Raw genomic sequence first — 14,082 nt, 5'->3', positions numbered from 1 at the left:
AGTGAATGAATGGTAGAGAAAGGAACGAACGGGTGAGGCTGAAATTTGAGCTTCACGCATTAGATTAGGTAAGCAGGAATTCTTGGAACACCCAATTCGAGCAGTACACATTCACGTTCATGATGTGGCTCAAAGCGAATATACATGTCTATTCAAACGCTTTTGGTGATGTGAGCCAGTGAATAGATTCTGAAAGCTTCACTCTGTTTTCCATTCCATCGTTCTCTTATGGCGGTTCAAATTCCCTACGACATACACCTAAACGCGCATGGTTGGAGAGGGTGTTGGACCATTAGACTAAAACTACCTACACATGAGAATTCACACAGGCTGGCTGGTTTTATGAGAAAATGGTGGCAAAACTTGAGTGGAAGTAGGTATCTCATCTCAACATATACAAATATGTACATAGCAATATATACATAGCAACATGCACATAGCAATATCTTCATTAACACACATCTACGTATGGCCTAGAGGGAATCCTTGAAAGATTCTAGAGAGGACCTTTTTCGCTACAGTGAAGAACGATCTAGAGTAAAACGGGATTAGCGCCACGCTAATTATTCTGGGCCCATACCTCTCAACTTTTAAAAATTTCTTCCGTAGAATTTTCAATAATTATCAAGGCTGGTGATGAACGATACAAAGTATCAAACATATAGGAAGAGAATGAACGCTTCAATGGAGCATGATCTCACTTGACAACTTCTGAAGCCTTTGTCGTCCCTTTTATTATATATTTTACCAGATTGATTGCGGCGTAGATCTGAAAGTAAAGCAACTGGTTTCGCGCATCGTCGTTCCTTTTCATATGGTCTCTTTGGACTTCTATTGCTACCAGGTAGTGGGTTAGATATCTTGCATCCTACATAAAGGAAGGATTGCAAACAAATCTGCCCATGGCGGCTTCTACAGTACACTTTGGCACACTGAGCCTCGGTTGCTTCGACTGTCACACCGCAATATATGTATCACTATTTCTAGGCTCAAGTGTATCCTGTGTGAATTGAAGTGTCTTATGGGAGTCTCGGTTGTGCCAACGTTGTTTTCCAGAACGGTAGCTTATTATTGATTTGTGAGAAATATAGCATAGACTCATTTCACTCTTGAACTATCTCATTTTGATAGCCAAACTAGATTGGCAGGCCAGAAGTAAAGAACGTAACACAGAAGATCCTTCTAAGTGTTATCTGGTACCCGGGCCGGGTGGATTGTGAGTTCCAATGCGTGGCCCGAGGGCTGAGTATACAGATTCTATACACTGCAAGCGCGCATATGAAGGTTATGTGAGCGGGCACCCCGACCAGCCCTCTTATTGGCCGCGGCTTTGTGTGTGTCAAAGTAATCCGTCGACCTATGGGATCTGTTCTGCAATATTGAGCTAATGATCCTTTCCTAGTATTGACTATTTGTTTGAAGTCAAAAGTTAATATCTGGTTGTGGGCGGAGATATTTGATACAGAAAGTGCCCTGCAATGGCATTGCAAGCTCCTTTTCGCATAGGCAGATACAACAGATTTGGAAAATATGGGTAAACAAGATGTTCCCAAGTAATGAAGTATATTGACGTGAAGAAGAGACCATACATATAATGAACAATAGTAAGAAAGGAAATGAAACAACAACAAAACTCAGACCCATCAGTACCAAAATTGTGGGACATGCTGAACAACCAATTTACCATCATCTCCCAACTACTTACTTCGCTGCTCTCCCCCTCTCTCCCTCTCTCTCCCTCTCCCTTTACTCGCCACTCCTCACGATCATCCATACGCATTACCTGCTGTATGATCATACGGGATATTGTGGCGGATATTGTGGCGGATAATGCGACGGATAAAGTGACCGAGATCTTCCCGGGTACGGTTCGTTCGGACGAGGCAGATCCTTAGTTTCATAACCGTGTTGAAAATCGGGTGGATAACTTGGTGGCTTTCGAAACTGATCATCGGTCTGGTAATTGTTGTGACCACTTCTATATCTTGACCCGTAGTCTGAGTTTGACCGACTAGATCCAGAAGAGACAGAGCTTCTGGAACCATGGCTTGAGGAGCGGCCTGGTTTCGAAAACACCGAAGATGCACGCGATCTGGTATCATAGTCGTCATCTAAAGATTCGTATCCGCGATAGCCATCGTGGTTACGAGATGAACTGCGGCGCCGCCTTCCATGAGAAGAGCCGTAATAAGAGCCAACGCTTGAAGCAGTTTCCCGCGAACCTGTGGATTCAGCATCACTATGTGACGGGTATCTCATCCGCTCTTCCCGCTTCCGACTCCTCTTCTCGTTATTGCTTATATGTATTCCAAATCCTCTTGCAACTCTAGATTTATTGATCCGTCCCAAAGTTTTATCTCTTCTAACCTCTCGTCTTTCGTAATCCTCTTCCATAGTTCCGCTAGCTCCTCGTCTTATGAACTGAGCCTGCCAGGTCTTGCGGCCAGATGATTTCTCGAGAAGTTTCAATTTAGGTTGATGAACTAGCAAACTTTCATTCTTGCGTGCTGCTTCAAGGATGTCACTTATATACTTAAGCTTTCCGAAGCAATGACGTTTACGCCCTATCGCTCGTTTGGTTTCCTCGTATGGTGAATGACGTCTGCGCTCTATCGCTCGCTTGGTTTTTCCGTGCAGTTCCTCAAGTGTTTTCAAGAAAGACATCGCGTATCCTTCTCTAGTTTCGCCCAGTCGATGTGATTGTGAGTAACCACGGTAAATATGCCCTCTCTGGTCTCGATCCGGTTCTACTTCAAATTCGATCGAGTATCTCAAAAATCTCTTATCCTCTTCAGAGGTACTCAAATCGAGTGTGATTGATTGCTCTATATAGCCAGGTAGGAGCATACACTCGCTGGCGTAGACACTATACTGGTTTCTTTCATCTATCATCACTTCACTAGATGATATCCTTGATAAAATGGCTAGTGATTAGCGGGACTTCCGTTTGGGTGCATGTAGAAAGAAGCAAACGTACGGTCGATATCTTCCACGCCAGTATTCCATACTTGAGTAGACGGCGGATTAAATGATCCAAGAATAACCTTTAATGTACTTTGAAAAGCTGATGGCTTTCTGATTGCCGTTCCACGAGTGGTCAGTGATTTCAATTCGCTGGGGCAGTCCTTGACTTCAATACTGTAAAAACACTTGTATAAGTCCTTAAATAACAACAAAAACCTCCGCCATTCTTGACTGGCCTAGCTACGTGGAGTTTTACGGTCTTTGTTATTCAGCCCTGTAGGTATTGTAAGCCTAGCGGGTGGCCGGCGTTTATTTCAATACGCAAATGCCATCGCGACGCGATCCTACGCAGGCCAAATTGCTGGCTGCTTGATAACATTACAATTCCCTTAAGTTTCCCACCTTTTGTATTATTTATTTTACAAGGCCAGAAGTAAACTCGCTACGCACATTTACCTTTTCATTTTTGACTACACGTCGCGCGTACGCGTATGAAGGTTCAGTGATGTTTTTTCACTGAAAGACATGAAGTTGCAGGAAAATGACAGTTTGAGTATTTCATTCAGTACAGTGATTGTTGGAGCGGAAGAATCAGATAAAATTGTGTGATTTTACATCTGGGTTGACCTTTGTGAGAGTTTATCGATGTAGAAGCCACGATATTTGAGCAACGGGCATGTTGGCAAGGAACAAAACCGCACGTAAAGCTCAAGAAAGACATTTAGACGTAGATTCGGGAAACACAGTGAACATCTGTTCGCTGTGCTGAAGTTAGACAGAAGGTTGAGGAATAAATCGTGAAAGAGTTGGAAAGAAACCCGTTACTTTGGTGGAGCAATGCTCAAAGATCCACTCCTTGGGGGGCTACCGGCATGCCCACACTACTTCCATCAACCAAATATATATCCTACTTAACCATGAAACTAACAGTAGTACTGTATTCCTAAAGGAACACCTGATTTGAAACTTCCCAATGGATTTGGATCAACCAATTACCCGTCGGAGCTCCTGGCTTTCTGATCATAGAGCCTCTGGCAAATGAACATGAGCACAACAACAAATTCTATATCCGCAAATCATATAAAGAAGAGATGAATCAAAGGACCTGGTCAGCCAGCCCGTAATATACCTCAAGGCAATTAAGTTGTTCAACATGTTGTGTGTGATATGGTTTTCTTGGGACCTGGGTCGCGTACGCCAACAGGAACAGGAGCACCAAAAGACATGACCCATTAAATATAGATGCTATAGCCAATCTTCAGGAAAATCTACTAGCTAATTTTTTATCCGTAGCGATAGATGATTATTTGACAAAGATATCTAGTACCTCATATAGTATGTTGTGAAGTATGTTCAAAACAAAGGTAGCTAACTTGCAGCTCAGATAGCACGTTCTTAGACCATGCCTTCAATTCCTCTGGACATTTTCAGTTCCTCCGACGGGTTCAAACTTTACATTAAAACATACCCTCTTGTTCCCGGCTTCGTTTTAGTTGGATGGTATGTCGAAATTCCAAATCTGAAAAGCGATTTGCCCAACTTTAGAAACTCCCGACATGGAACGGCGACTGAGGCGATTCAAAGCCTAGAACACGGTGGACAACAGATTATCTTCAGCGATCATGGCATACTTTTCTTATCGGGTATATTACGCAGCGAAAAATACTACGAAAAGGTCATGCTCAGGAGGGACCGACATATAGTTTCCGAAGAAGTTGGTATCGTTAGGGGAGATCCGATTGTTGCTTTTAGCAGGGCTTTCGAGCGCCTCCGGATAGATGAGGATATGGAGCAAGATCATACAACGTACATCGATCTTGTCAATCATGATCTTACCAAATCAGGCTGTTTGGAACTGAAACATCATCAATGGCAAGCTTCACATGGTCGATCTGCTGATTTTAACAGGAGGAAAAGACCTAGGCATGCACATTCATCCAAGTGTTCGAGAAGAAAAGGCAGCTCCTACAAGGAATGTGACGAAGTACCTGCTGTGAAACAGAAAAAGACTCGGTCTGCAGCGTCCAGATCACACAAATCTACACAGCGGCAGGCTCCTCAGGTCCCAGTCGAGCAAGAGCACCCTATAATGCCACTGACTGAGAAGAACCTTAGTGCAGTTGCCGAAAGCTATGATAGCCAAGTCGGTGCGCAAACTCATAAAAGCAGACGTGAAGTCGAAGCGACACCTAGTAAAAAGTCTCGTCCGAAATCAGGGGGCGCTATTACATTACATGGCGCAGATTCAGATCATGGTGTCGAATCAAGATATCCTTCACCGCGGTCCCGTGCAAGATCCGTATCATCTGATTCTTATACTTCGTCGGACTCAGGTACAAGGTCATCGACTACATCATCTTCATCCAGATCTTCCTATACAAGCTCCCGGTCCAGATCAAAGGACGCCCTTAATCTAGACATAGCAGGCCGCGAAGTTCATGTGCTTTTTGGATCAGGTCGAACGCATCCACCACCAGCTAGTGACGACGGTCAAACAGTTTATAACATCAAAGTAAGGGAACAGAAGAAGCGTCCAGAATAAACCACATCGCCGACATGATTCTGTGATTAATTCCCAAAATGCGCCTAGGTTTCTGTCTGCCATTAATTTTGCTTTAAAGTTTTACCTTGGTAATATTTGTATTTCTTAACGGTGTTTTTGGGGTTAATGGCGTTGAAACTCTACATCTCCAAACCGAATCAATCTAAATGTCAGTTACATAATGATCCAGAATTGACACTGCATGAAGCTTGATAAATTCAGATTAAAAGTCGGAGCACGCTAGGTTCAATATAGTACTATCAGAAAGCAAGAGTTCAAATACATATTTCCGTAGTATTAAAAAGTTAAAAGTAGAAACAGACCTTGTCAAAACCATACTGCCACTAACATATCCAAATCAACGTCGGTTTCTTCTTCGTTGCTCTCAAACCCCGAGCTGCATCCATTGATATCTACCTTAGAACCACGAGGATCCCCAGAATTACTAACTACCACTTCATCCCAACCCTCCAAATCGCTTTCACTTCCATTCGCAGTCCCTAGATCATCGCTTAGACTTAATTTTACTGGCCACCACTCGCCATCCTCTTCTCTAACCCCATCATTCCTTTTCCCTCAAACCAGCCCACACTTAGTCTTTCACCACCTTCATAACCACCCAACCTCCCCACCTCCCTCATTCTCTTTCCCTCCAAAGCCTTCGTCTCTCTCCTCACCATTCCTACTCCATCCATCCCCATCTTCGACCAGCTCCAACTACCCGGTCTTCTCTTTCCCTCCTTCTCCATCTGCATCAGCCCACTCCATCTTCTCTCTCCCTTTCCCATACCAGCTGCGCCTCTTGCACCCGCTGTAAATTCTCTCTTTTCAGCTGTCTCTCCATCAACTCTGACCATTTCATCCCAAAACCCTCGATTCTCCGACTCATCACCTGAATTACCGGATTTTCGCCAAGTGAACATCATATCCAAGTATTGCTCGAACAAGACCGGGTGAAACCCATTCAATATGAACATTCGGCCGCAGAATCGAGAGTCTAGAGTATGTAAGACCGGGTGTAAAATCGACATAGTAGACAGCGGCGAGGATGTAAGAGGAAGGTAATGTTCAATATGCTATTCTCACGATTAAATATGCATTTGGATGGAATATAGAGTTACTCACGGGTATTACACGTTCATAAGATACTTTCATATTGGTGTTCTCATTCTCTGCATGAGCCCCGAGTTCCATACGAAGCGAATTGACCAGAGGATTCGAGAAAGAGCCACCTGCGGCTCCGAAAGTATAGATCTCCAATTTCGCCATTAAACTAGCTGGCAGATCGGCGTGTAGTTGATCAAGGATATCAGAGACGATCTTGGAACCGGTTGAATGTGAGAGAATGACTACTTTTTGGATACTAGGTGACAAAAGAGTTTCGCGAAGTTGCGAATACAGAGTGCGGTGGATGGGCATGGCGGTCGAGAGAAAGTGAAAGAGAAGGTCGAGAGGGAGCCCCAAGGTGCGATTGTGGATTCCGGTCATGCGGCGGTGAAAAATGATACTCAGTCGAGTGAGATGATGCATCATTTGAGTGTAGCTGTTCCAATATGAGCGATATACACAAATACTCCTTTCCTAGAGGGTGATCTGCCTACCTCGTACAACTACCATTAACAAAAATCCATTTCTCGTCCCCAAAGTCTCCAACAGGCATTATACTTTCACAAATTCTCTCTCTTCCTCTCAATAGCCATGACATCCCAACCATAACCCCCCACATAGCCAGACAACACATCATGAACATCGCTCCAGGCATCGTCAAGAATGCCGGTATGACCATGAGCATTGCCCAACACTCCATGATACATAACATACACTGAATGCCCATTTCATACATATCCCTCCCTGAGCTCTTAGGAATCATTTGGGCCACACTAAAAGTGAAGGATCCCATCATCTGGGGAATGCAGTACAAATTGCGAGAAAGTATGTGCATGGAGTTCCAGAAGACTTCCATTGTTGAATGGCGATATTGAGCGGGTGATGTCCCGCATGTAGGATCGATGATCGAAGGAATGACTGTGACTGCCATTGAAGAGGATGGCGATATCTTCGCCGGGGCAACAATCGGTGATTGGACTGCCATCATGTCTCCAATGGAATTCGCGGGACTGCTATTGCGTGATAACCAGGGCATAGTTACTTACAAATTCAAGATAGAAAAAGACAGACAGAATTGAATGCAATGGAAACGAGAGACACGTATTGCCGTAAGAATGAAATGTTTGCCTTGAAGCTAAATCCTATACTTATAGATTCTGAGAGGAGACATTAACATTCCTCGACAGGAATGTAAATATGCCAACGCGAAGTTGATTCCAAGGTAGTAGCTCATTGGCCACAATCAGAGGGCAAAATGAAATACCATTCTTCCATGGGAATCATAATATTAGTCGAAAAGATTCGAAATTGACTACTTGGCTCTCCGGCTCCCTTGCTTACTTTCTGTGCTTGTGACAGCTTTTGAATTCCCACTCCACGCCGCTATCGACCTTAATGCTATCACCCACAGATATCTCTTTCCCAAAGACCCTGCTATCTAGCCCAAAATCTTCACCAATTGCCAACACTCTTTTCCACCCCTCTTCGATAGTCCATTTCCACCCAATAACTGAGAAGTCATCCCCCTTTCTCATGACCCCCTGTACCCACTCGCCAATTCTAATTACCATTCCGTTTACTTCACCAGCATCTTTCGTCTTCAGCACCCAACTCACAAAATAATCATTCTTCTCCCCTTCCGTCATTCCAACCTCGAGATCCTCCCATAATTCTTCATAGTCTTCCACTTTCCCGGTGTCTGGATTCACCATGGCACCCTTTTCCAAAACTTCGTTTGTGCCCTCCACAGGGTACATGTAGCCTTCATCACGATCATTCGGTCCAGGATTCCGTATCTTATTATCTATTTCATGAACCCACTGTGTATGTGCCGGTTTAATCAATATGCTTTTATCACCATCTTTGAATACTGCGGGAGTGCTGATTGCAGTGCCCGCGAAACCCCACTCCAGCCTCAATATTGCTTGAGGGTCGGAGGTGCTGTTTGGGGGTGGATGAGATGGGTCAAGGATTCGTATGTCTACATAGTGTTTATCGGCAGATGTTAGAACAAGAGTGCTAAGTGTGTGTTAGCATGTTAGGGCTGTTGACAACAGCTCAAGGTATGCACTTTGTATTCTCTTCTGCTGCTCTCTCCTGCAATAATTGTTAGCATATTGGAGGCGAGATTGTACAAATCTTATGAATACTTGCTCCCCATTTAATGTATTTCCTGATTGATACAAAGGGTTCCGCCATACTGGCTGCTCTAATCTTTCAAACGGTTGAGAAGAGGGAACAATAATGTATGGGTAGTGGGGGATTTAAAGAAGCTCTTATCATGATTCGGGTAGCTCCACCTAAAAGTCTTGCACTACGATAAGCTGCACAACAGCTACACCCGAAAACTGGATAAATCTGACGTCGTGAATAAGGAATATCATTATCTAGGTATCAATAACTACAAGAGAAGAGAGGCGTAAACTGTGATTCCTACCCAGGGACCATTCCATATGCATAACCCCATGTCATTGATCCAATCAGATCATAACCGCAGATACCAAATCCTAACCCAAACCGAAGCGTATTGCTTAAAACCGCTGCAAAACGCCAATTCATATCTCAAGAAATAGATAGAATTCCTAATTCTTTTTGATGTTCTCTCTAACGGAAGCACCTGATGCGCGATACCAAACATCACCACTCCATCGCATCATGCGCTCTACAGCTTGGGTTGGAGTGAGGGCGGGTCTAACATCCAGATAGAATATGGGTTCTCCAGTAGGTTCTTCGCCTCCTGAGTAATAATCGATGATGTATCTAACTTCCTTCTTCTGGCCATTATATTCTCTTTGGACAAACCAATCATGTCGATCGAATGGCGGCTCAGTACTATAAACGCGGTTAGTCAAGTTGAGCCGTTGACAAAAGATCGTAAAATACTTACCCGTATTTTTCTGGAAAAGCCCAACCCATGGCTTGAATCATCGCAGCCTTTGGCGTCATCTCCTTTGGTCTGCCCATGAATCGAACTAATTTGGGCTGGGGCACTTCGTCTTCATTTGCACCAATCTCTGCTCCTGCCTTTGAACCCTCTTCTCCTCTTCTACAATTCTCCCAACCCTTGAACAACCCTTTGCCAAATCTTCGTTCCCATTCTACGATTTCAGCCCAAGCACCCTCATTCAAGAAATTGTGAACTGATACCATACTCTCAACGGCAGTCGCATCCGTATCAGTATAGCCTTTGCGCAGAAGAGCATTGTACATTTGTTGTGGTGAAGGATACTCCCAGTTACCATCCCCAGTGCCTTTAGGTATTGTAGATGGCTCCCTTTCGGTTGGCAATACAACAGTCTGATCCTTCGCTCTCTCTTGAGATAAGTCCGGGAACATGTAGTTTAAAGGGTTGTATTTGGAGTATTTGGACGTCGCTTGAGATTCTTGAGAAACTTTGTCGGGAGTATATGGACAGGCGGATTCGGGTGATGATGCTGGAGGTTTTGCCACAGGCTTCAGAGCATCTGCGCTGGGCTTGTGCATAGGACATGATGGCTGGCGAGCGGAAAATCAGAATCACAGAATGACGGAGTAAAACAGAGACTTATATACTCACAGGTGGAGTGGCATTGCTATCCTTGGGCAAAGCGTGAGGGACATTTCTCATACCCGACGCCGCAGCAGCAGGTGCAGGAGAATCAGCCCAGAACCAGCCCATATTGTTTGTGAGACTTGAGATGAACCAATTTGTGTACTTTTTAGGTTTGTGTATGAAGGATATAAATTAGAGATAATTGATGTCCTCTTAAACACTGAGAGAAGTGAATGAATGTATCTTTATTGGAATTAGCTTCACTGTGATTCGAAGAAAAGAGAAAAAGAGGAGGAAAGAGGGGATTCGGCAAAAATTCCGCCGCTCAAGGATTTTTTCCCCCCAAACCGGCGATGAACCGTTGCTTCCGCCATTCATGAAAAATAATATGGGTCTCCTTGAGTAAAAGGCACAATTTATCACATGGAACAAACGCGCAGAGAATGATAGGGATCAGGTTGTTGACATTATCATATACCTAGGTGCTTATTAGATGTATATATTTCAAATGCCACATCTTTTTTAATAAATGTGTCTATTTTGGCAATTATCATGGCATGTTCTATCATATGAATGCACATTACATTTTTTGGTGTGGCTCAAATGAAGAAATGTTATAATTGATACCTGACGTCACCGAATCAATACTTCACTGGCGCAACTCATGCTTCCGTGAAGGGGCGTTTACAACGTCTAGGTTATACCGTTACCAAATCCATTATCAACAAAACATCTATGGAGCCTCGATAGGACTCAATTGCGGGAACAAGCCAATCTTCACACGAAGGAAGATAAGGATGTTTTTGGCCACAGGTCGAACATGTCTTCGTCAGACCCTTCCCAGAATACGAGCCTCGATCCAATGTCGGAATCTTCAATCAGCAACAAGACAATCATATAAATATGGTGGTGGAGGTGGGGGAGAAGGGGGTTGGAGAAAACGAGGAAGATGGCAATTCGAATCGCCGCCGCGGACTAAAGGGCTCGTCCTCGCCGCCGCAGCAGGCTTGAGCCCTACTGTATTTGTTCGGCTATCAGAAAAAGATAATGACGGAACTGAGATGACTGCAGAAGGGCGAATGCTAGAGGCGTCGAGAGATGAAATCAGCAAGAAAGTGGGTGACAATGTTCGTGGGCTTCAACGAGTAAAAGATAGTATAATCTATTTTCTAGACGCCTGTCTATGGGAACCACTTTGTACAAGCATACGCTTCCTGCACCTTGTGGTTATATTCGTTCCAGTTCTTGTTACTATACCCGCTGCATACTTTGGGCCTAGGGACACCACGCGAGACAATGAGCGGATGGGTACTCTATGGTGGTACAGGTTCTTAGTTAAGGCTATGGAACGAGCCGGGCCTGCGTTTATTAAGGTGTGGCATCTAATTCTTGTTGTACCTTGCTGTGCTGACTTTCTAGCTTGGGCAATGGGCTGCCTCTAGATCAGATATCTTCCCTTCGCAAATGTGCGAGATCATGTCACAACTTCATTCCAATGCACCTGCGCACTCACTACATGCCACCAAAAGGATTATAAGTAGAGCATTTGATGGGCGACCCTTTGACGATATATTTGAGGAATTTCAGGAACAGCCTTTGGGGGTGGGGGCTATAGCACAAGTTTACAAGGCCAAGCTTAAACCAGATTTGGCAACACCAGGAGATCCAGATCTTCAAGAGCCCACAAACATACGAAAAAATGTGCGTAAAAATGTCGACACGCTTATCAAGAGCACACCACAAAGAGTCCCATCAAGTTATGTTGCAATTAAAGTTCTTCATCCAGGGGTAGAAAGAGTTGTTAGACGAGATCTACGGATCATGTGGGTATTTGCTTCAGTAATTAATTTGATTCCCACATTTGAATGGCTGTCGTTTCCAGATGAAGTCGAGCAATTTGGACAAATGATGAGATTGCAGCTTGATCTTCGAATTGAAGCTGCAAACTTGTCAATCTTCAGAAAAAATTTCAAACCAAGGACAACAGCATGGTTTCCATTCCCATATACTCAGTTCACCACAAGACAAGTACTGGTGGAGGAATTCGCACAGGGTATACCGTTATCTGACTTCATGGAAAATGGTGGCGGCGTATTCCAGCAGGATATTGCAGATGAAGGGCTTGATGCATTCTTACGCATGTTGCTAATTGACAATTTTATTCATGCAGACCTTCATCCAGGCAACATAATGGTTCGCTTTTACCAATCTGAGAAGCCCAACCTACCTTTCAGTAAACATAAAGACGAAGATCCTCAGTCCCAACCAGATGTCACTGAACAAGTACTAGCAAGACTTCAGCCATATCGCCACAGAAAGGATCCCCAGGCATGGCAAGCAGAACTTTCAAAAATTGACAAAGAAGGATTCAGGCCCCAATTGATCTTCATTGACACGGGCTTGGTTACAGAACTAAATGCAACTAATCGAAGAAACTTTCTTGACCTTTTCAAAGCTGTAGCTGAGTTTGATGGCTATAAAGCAGGTCACTTGATGTGTCAAAGATGTCGCCAGCCTGATGCAGTCATTGATGAAGAGATTTATTCTTTGAAAATGCAACATCTTGTCCTAGGAGTTAAGAGTCGCACGTTAGCATTGGGCAACATGAAAATAGGAGATATACTAAACGAGGTTCTCTCCATGGTTCGGACTCATCACGTTAGGATGGAAGGGGATTTTGTCAACGTGGTCATCAGCATTTTGTTGCTAGAAGGTATTGGCAGAAGTCTCAACCCTGATATCGACTTGCTGTCCTCTGCACTGCCTATTCTACGAGAATTGGGAGCACAGAGTGGAGGTGGAATGCTTCGCCAAGGTGATTTTTCTATGCTGAAGGTATGGGCAGGTTTGGAAGCTAGAAAGTTCTTGCAGGCTTCCATTGAAGATGTATGTTCCGCCCTTTCTTTACTTCCATCTCTTTGTCTGCTGTTATATTCTTAATCGCCCCTCCTGCACTACCTCTTTATGTATCACTATTGCCTTCTGTTCTAGTCAAAGATTTAGCAACGACAGCCATGTTTTTTGTGTATGCCTCTAGGGGCCGGCTACTAGCAAGCTGTCAATGTGCCAAGCTAGCTTGTCTAGTTTATGCCTTCTGGGACAAACTGGTTTGTAGCGCAACATCATTTAGGTTGTGTTCGGTCAGACTTGCACATACCCTGCTCTATTTTTTGCCCTTTACCTACCCACCTAAAGTTTTCATTTTGTATGTCTTGGCACGCCGAGCCCGAACCCCTTTAACCTGGCACTTCAAAATTAGCGATAGTCATTCAAATGCTGACAGTCCAATGTAGGTTGAAAGATGTGTCAAGTATGATTTGTTATCACCAAATGTGTAGAATGCATAGTTGTTTGGATTGGGCATTGTTGTAGAACCTTAATAAAGACTCCACTTCTGCGGTCTGGTGCGTTTTGTATAATGTTGTACATAAAGAGTAAAACGGCAGACGTTGGTTATATTAGACATTCCACTTGTATTTTTTTTATTAGGACTTATGCCCTATAGTCCTGCTGTTCAAGTTGAGTTGGAATAGCCTTGTCAGATAGCCTCACTGTTCCAGATTGAGAGGTAGATGAGTATAAATTTCTTCAAAAAGTTAATAAAGGGCGAAATGACGATTGTGAACAATATAGATCTCTCTTCTTAAAGTCTTTGAGAAGTAGTTATTCTATTCGGGGGAATAATTGATAGTATGAAGCTTGGGATCAAGATTTCAACAGGAGGAGTAGTGGTAGCAACCGGCAATACCCGAAGTTGTTAGATCCGAAGTTGATCTAACAATAGGTCCTGGTTGACTAGTTGCAGTTGACATCAACAACTACAATAATAACAACAACAACAACAGCTAGTTCCATTTTCTTTACATGCCCTGCTTACTGTCTCTTTGCCAACTTGTTGCCATTGTGACAAACTAAAGTTAGGCTTCCTATTCCTTGC

At 43.8% G+C, this 14,082-nt stretch overlaps 6 protein-coding genes across 6 annotated transcripts; 2 read left to right on the top strand and 4 right to left on the bottom strand.

Moving 5' to 3' along the window:
• Window positions 1-1,668: 1,668 nt before the first annotated feature.
• Window positions 1,669-3,018, bottom strand: BCIN_01g03100 (hypothetical protein). The gene has a single exon (XM_024690359.1). It carries the CDS (start codon window positions 2,890-2,892, stop codon window positions 1,795-1,797), a length of 1,098 nt encoding a protein of 365 aa, XP_024546127.1. The 5' UTR covers window positions 2,893-3,018; the 3' UTR covers window positions 1,669-1,794.
• A 1,309-nt stretch (window positions 3,019-4,327) lies between these two features.
• Window positions 4,328-5,568, top strand: BCIN_01g03090 (hypothetical protein). Its single transcript, XM_001549871.2, has one exon. The coding sequence runs from the start codon at window positions 4,367-4,369 to the stop codon at window positions 5,504-5,506; it is 1,140 nt and encodes a 379-aa protein (XP_001549921.1). The 5' UTR covers window positions 4,328-4,366; the 3' UTR covers window positions 5,507-5,568.
• Window positions 5,569-5,716: 148 nt separating this feature from the next.
• On the bottom strand, window positions 5,717-7,722 carry BCIN_01g03080 (hypothetical protein). The gene is made up of 3 exons (XM_024690358.1): window positions 7,108-7,722; window positions 6,632-7,049; window positions 5,717-6,582 (listed from the first exon to the last, which is right to left on the bottom strand). The coding sequence occupies exons 1-3, from the start codon at window positions 7,647-7,649 to the stop codon at window positions 6,031-6,033; spliced, it is 1,512 nt and encodes a 503-aa protein (XP_024546126.1). The 5' UTR covers window positions 7,650-7,722; the 3' UTR covers window positions 5,717-6,030.
• Window positions 7,723-7,836: 114 nt separating this feature from the next.
• On the bottom strand, window positions 7,837-8,901 carry BCIN_01g03070 (hypothetical protein). The gene is made up of 3 exons (XM_024690357.1): window positions 8,768-8,901; window positions 8,685-8,710; window positions 7,837-8,632 (listed from the first exon to the last, which is right to left on the bottom strand). The coding sequence occupies exons 1-3, from the start codon at window positions 8,810-8,812 to the stop codon at window positions 7,951-7,953; spliced, it is 753 nt and encodes a 250-aa protein (XP_024546125.1). The 5' UTR covers window positions 8,813-8,901; the 3' UTR covers window positions 7,837-7,950.
• Window positions 8,902-8,980: 79 nt separating this feature from the next.
• Bccyc3 lies at window positions 8,981-10,417 on the bottom strand. Its single transcript, XM_001549874.2, has 3 exons — window positions 10,170-10,417; window positions 9,501-10,108; window positions 8,981-9,445 (listed from the first exon to the last, which is right to left on the bottom strand). Exons 1-3 carry the CDS (start codon window positions 10,269-10,271, stop codon window positions 9,196-9,198), a joined length of 960 nt encoding a protein of 319 aa, XP_001549924.1. The 5' UTR covers window positions 10,272-10,417; the 3' UTR covers window positions 8,981-9,195.
• A 167-nt stretch (window positions 10,418-10,584) lies between these two features.
• BCIN_01g03050 (hypothetical protein) lies at window positions 10,585-13,989 on the top strand. Its single transcript, XM_024690356.1, has 3 exons — window positions 10,585-11,518; window positions 11,565-13,031; window positions 13,439-13,989. The coding sequence occupies exons 1-3, from the start codon at window positions 10,943-10,945 to the stop codon at window positions 13,481-13,483; spliced, it is 2,088 nt and encodes a 695-aa protein (XP_024546124.1). The 5' UTR covers window positions 10,585-10,942; the 3' UTR covers window positions 13,484-13,989.
• The last annotated feature ends 93 nt before the right edge of the window (window positions 13,990-14,082 follow it).

This window comes from Botrytis cinerea, chromosome 1 (genome assembly GCF_000143535.2).
Source record: "Botrytis cinerea B05.10 chromosome 1, complete sequence".
NCBI classification, from domain to species: domain Eukaryota; kingdom Fungi; phylum Ascomycota; class Leotiomycetes; order Helotiales; family Sclerotiniaceae; genus Botrytis; species Botrytis cinerea.
Note: the sequence above shows the minus strand (reverse complement) of the source record. Positions and strands in the feature narration are given on the sequence as shown.

Coding starts and splice junctions, on each gene's coding strand:
- BCIN_01g03100 (XM_024690359.1), bottom strand. CDS start 2,892: ATGATAGATGAAAGAAACCAGTATAGTGTCTACGCCAGCGAGTGTATG.
- BCIN_01g03090 (XM_001549871.2), top strand. CDS start 4,367: ATGCCTTCAATTCCTCTGGACATTTTCAGTTCCTCCGACGGGTTCAAA.
- BCIN_01g03080 (XM_024690358.1), bottom strand. CDS start 7,649: ATGCCCTGGTTATCACGCAATAGCAGTCCCGCGAATTCCATTGGAGAC. Junction 7,050..7,107: donor GTTAATGGTAGTTGTACGAG/GTAGGCAGATCA, acceptor ATATTGGAACAG/CTACACTCAAATGATGCATC. Junction 6,583..6,631: donor CTTATGAACGTGTAATACCC/GTGAGTAACTCT, acceptor TCGTGAGAATAG/CATATTGAACATTACCTTCC.
- BCIN_01g03070 (XM_024690357.1), bottom strand. CDS start 8,812: ATGGCGGAACCCTTTGTATCAATCAGGAAATACATTAAATGGGGA. Junction 8,711..8,767: donor GGAAATACATTAAATGGGGA/GCAAGTATTCAT, acceptor CAATTATTGCAG/GAGAGAGCAGCAGAAGAGAA. Junction 8,633..8,684: donor GCAGCAGAAGAGAATACAAA/GTGCATACCTTG, acceptor ACACACACTTAG/CACTCTTGTTCTAACATCTG.
- Bccyc3 (XM_001549874.2), bottom strand. CDS start 10,271: ATGGGCTGGTTCTGGGCTGATTCTCCTGCACCTGCTGCTGCGGCGTCG. Junction 10,109..10,169: donor ATAGCAATGCCACTCCACCT/GTGAGTATATAA, acceptor TCCGCTCGCCAG/CCATCATGTCCTATGCACAA. Junction 9,446..9,500: donor GCTTTTCCAGAAAAATACGG/GTAAGTATTTTA, acceptor CCGCGTTTATAG/TACTGAGCCGCCATTCGATC.
- BCIN_01g03050 (XM_024690356.1), top strand. CDS start 10,943: ATGTTTTTGGCCACAGGTCGAACATGTCTTCGTCAGACCCTTCCCAGA. Junction 11,519..11,564: donor CCGGGCCTGCGTTTATTAAG/GTGTGGCATCTA, acceptor CTGACTTTCTAG/CTTGGGCAATGGGCTGCCTC. Junction 13,032..13,438: donor TGCAGGCTTCCATTGAAGAT/GTATGTTCCGCC, acceptor AGTCCAATGTAG/GTTGAAAGATGTGTCAAGTA.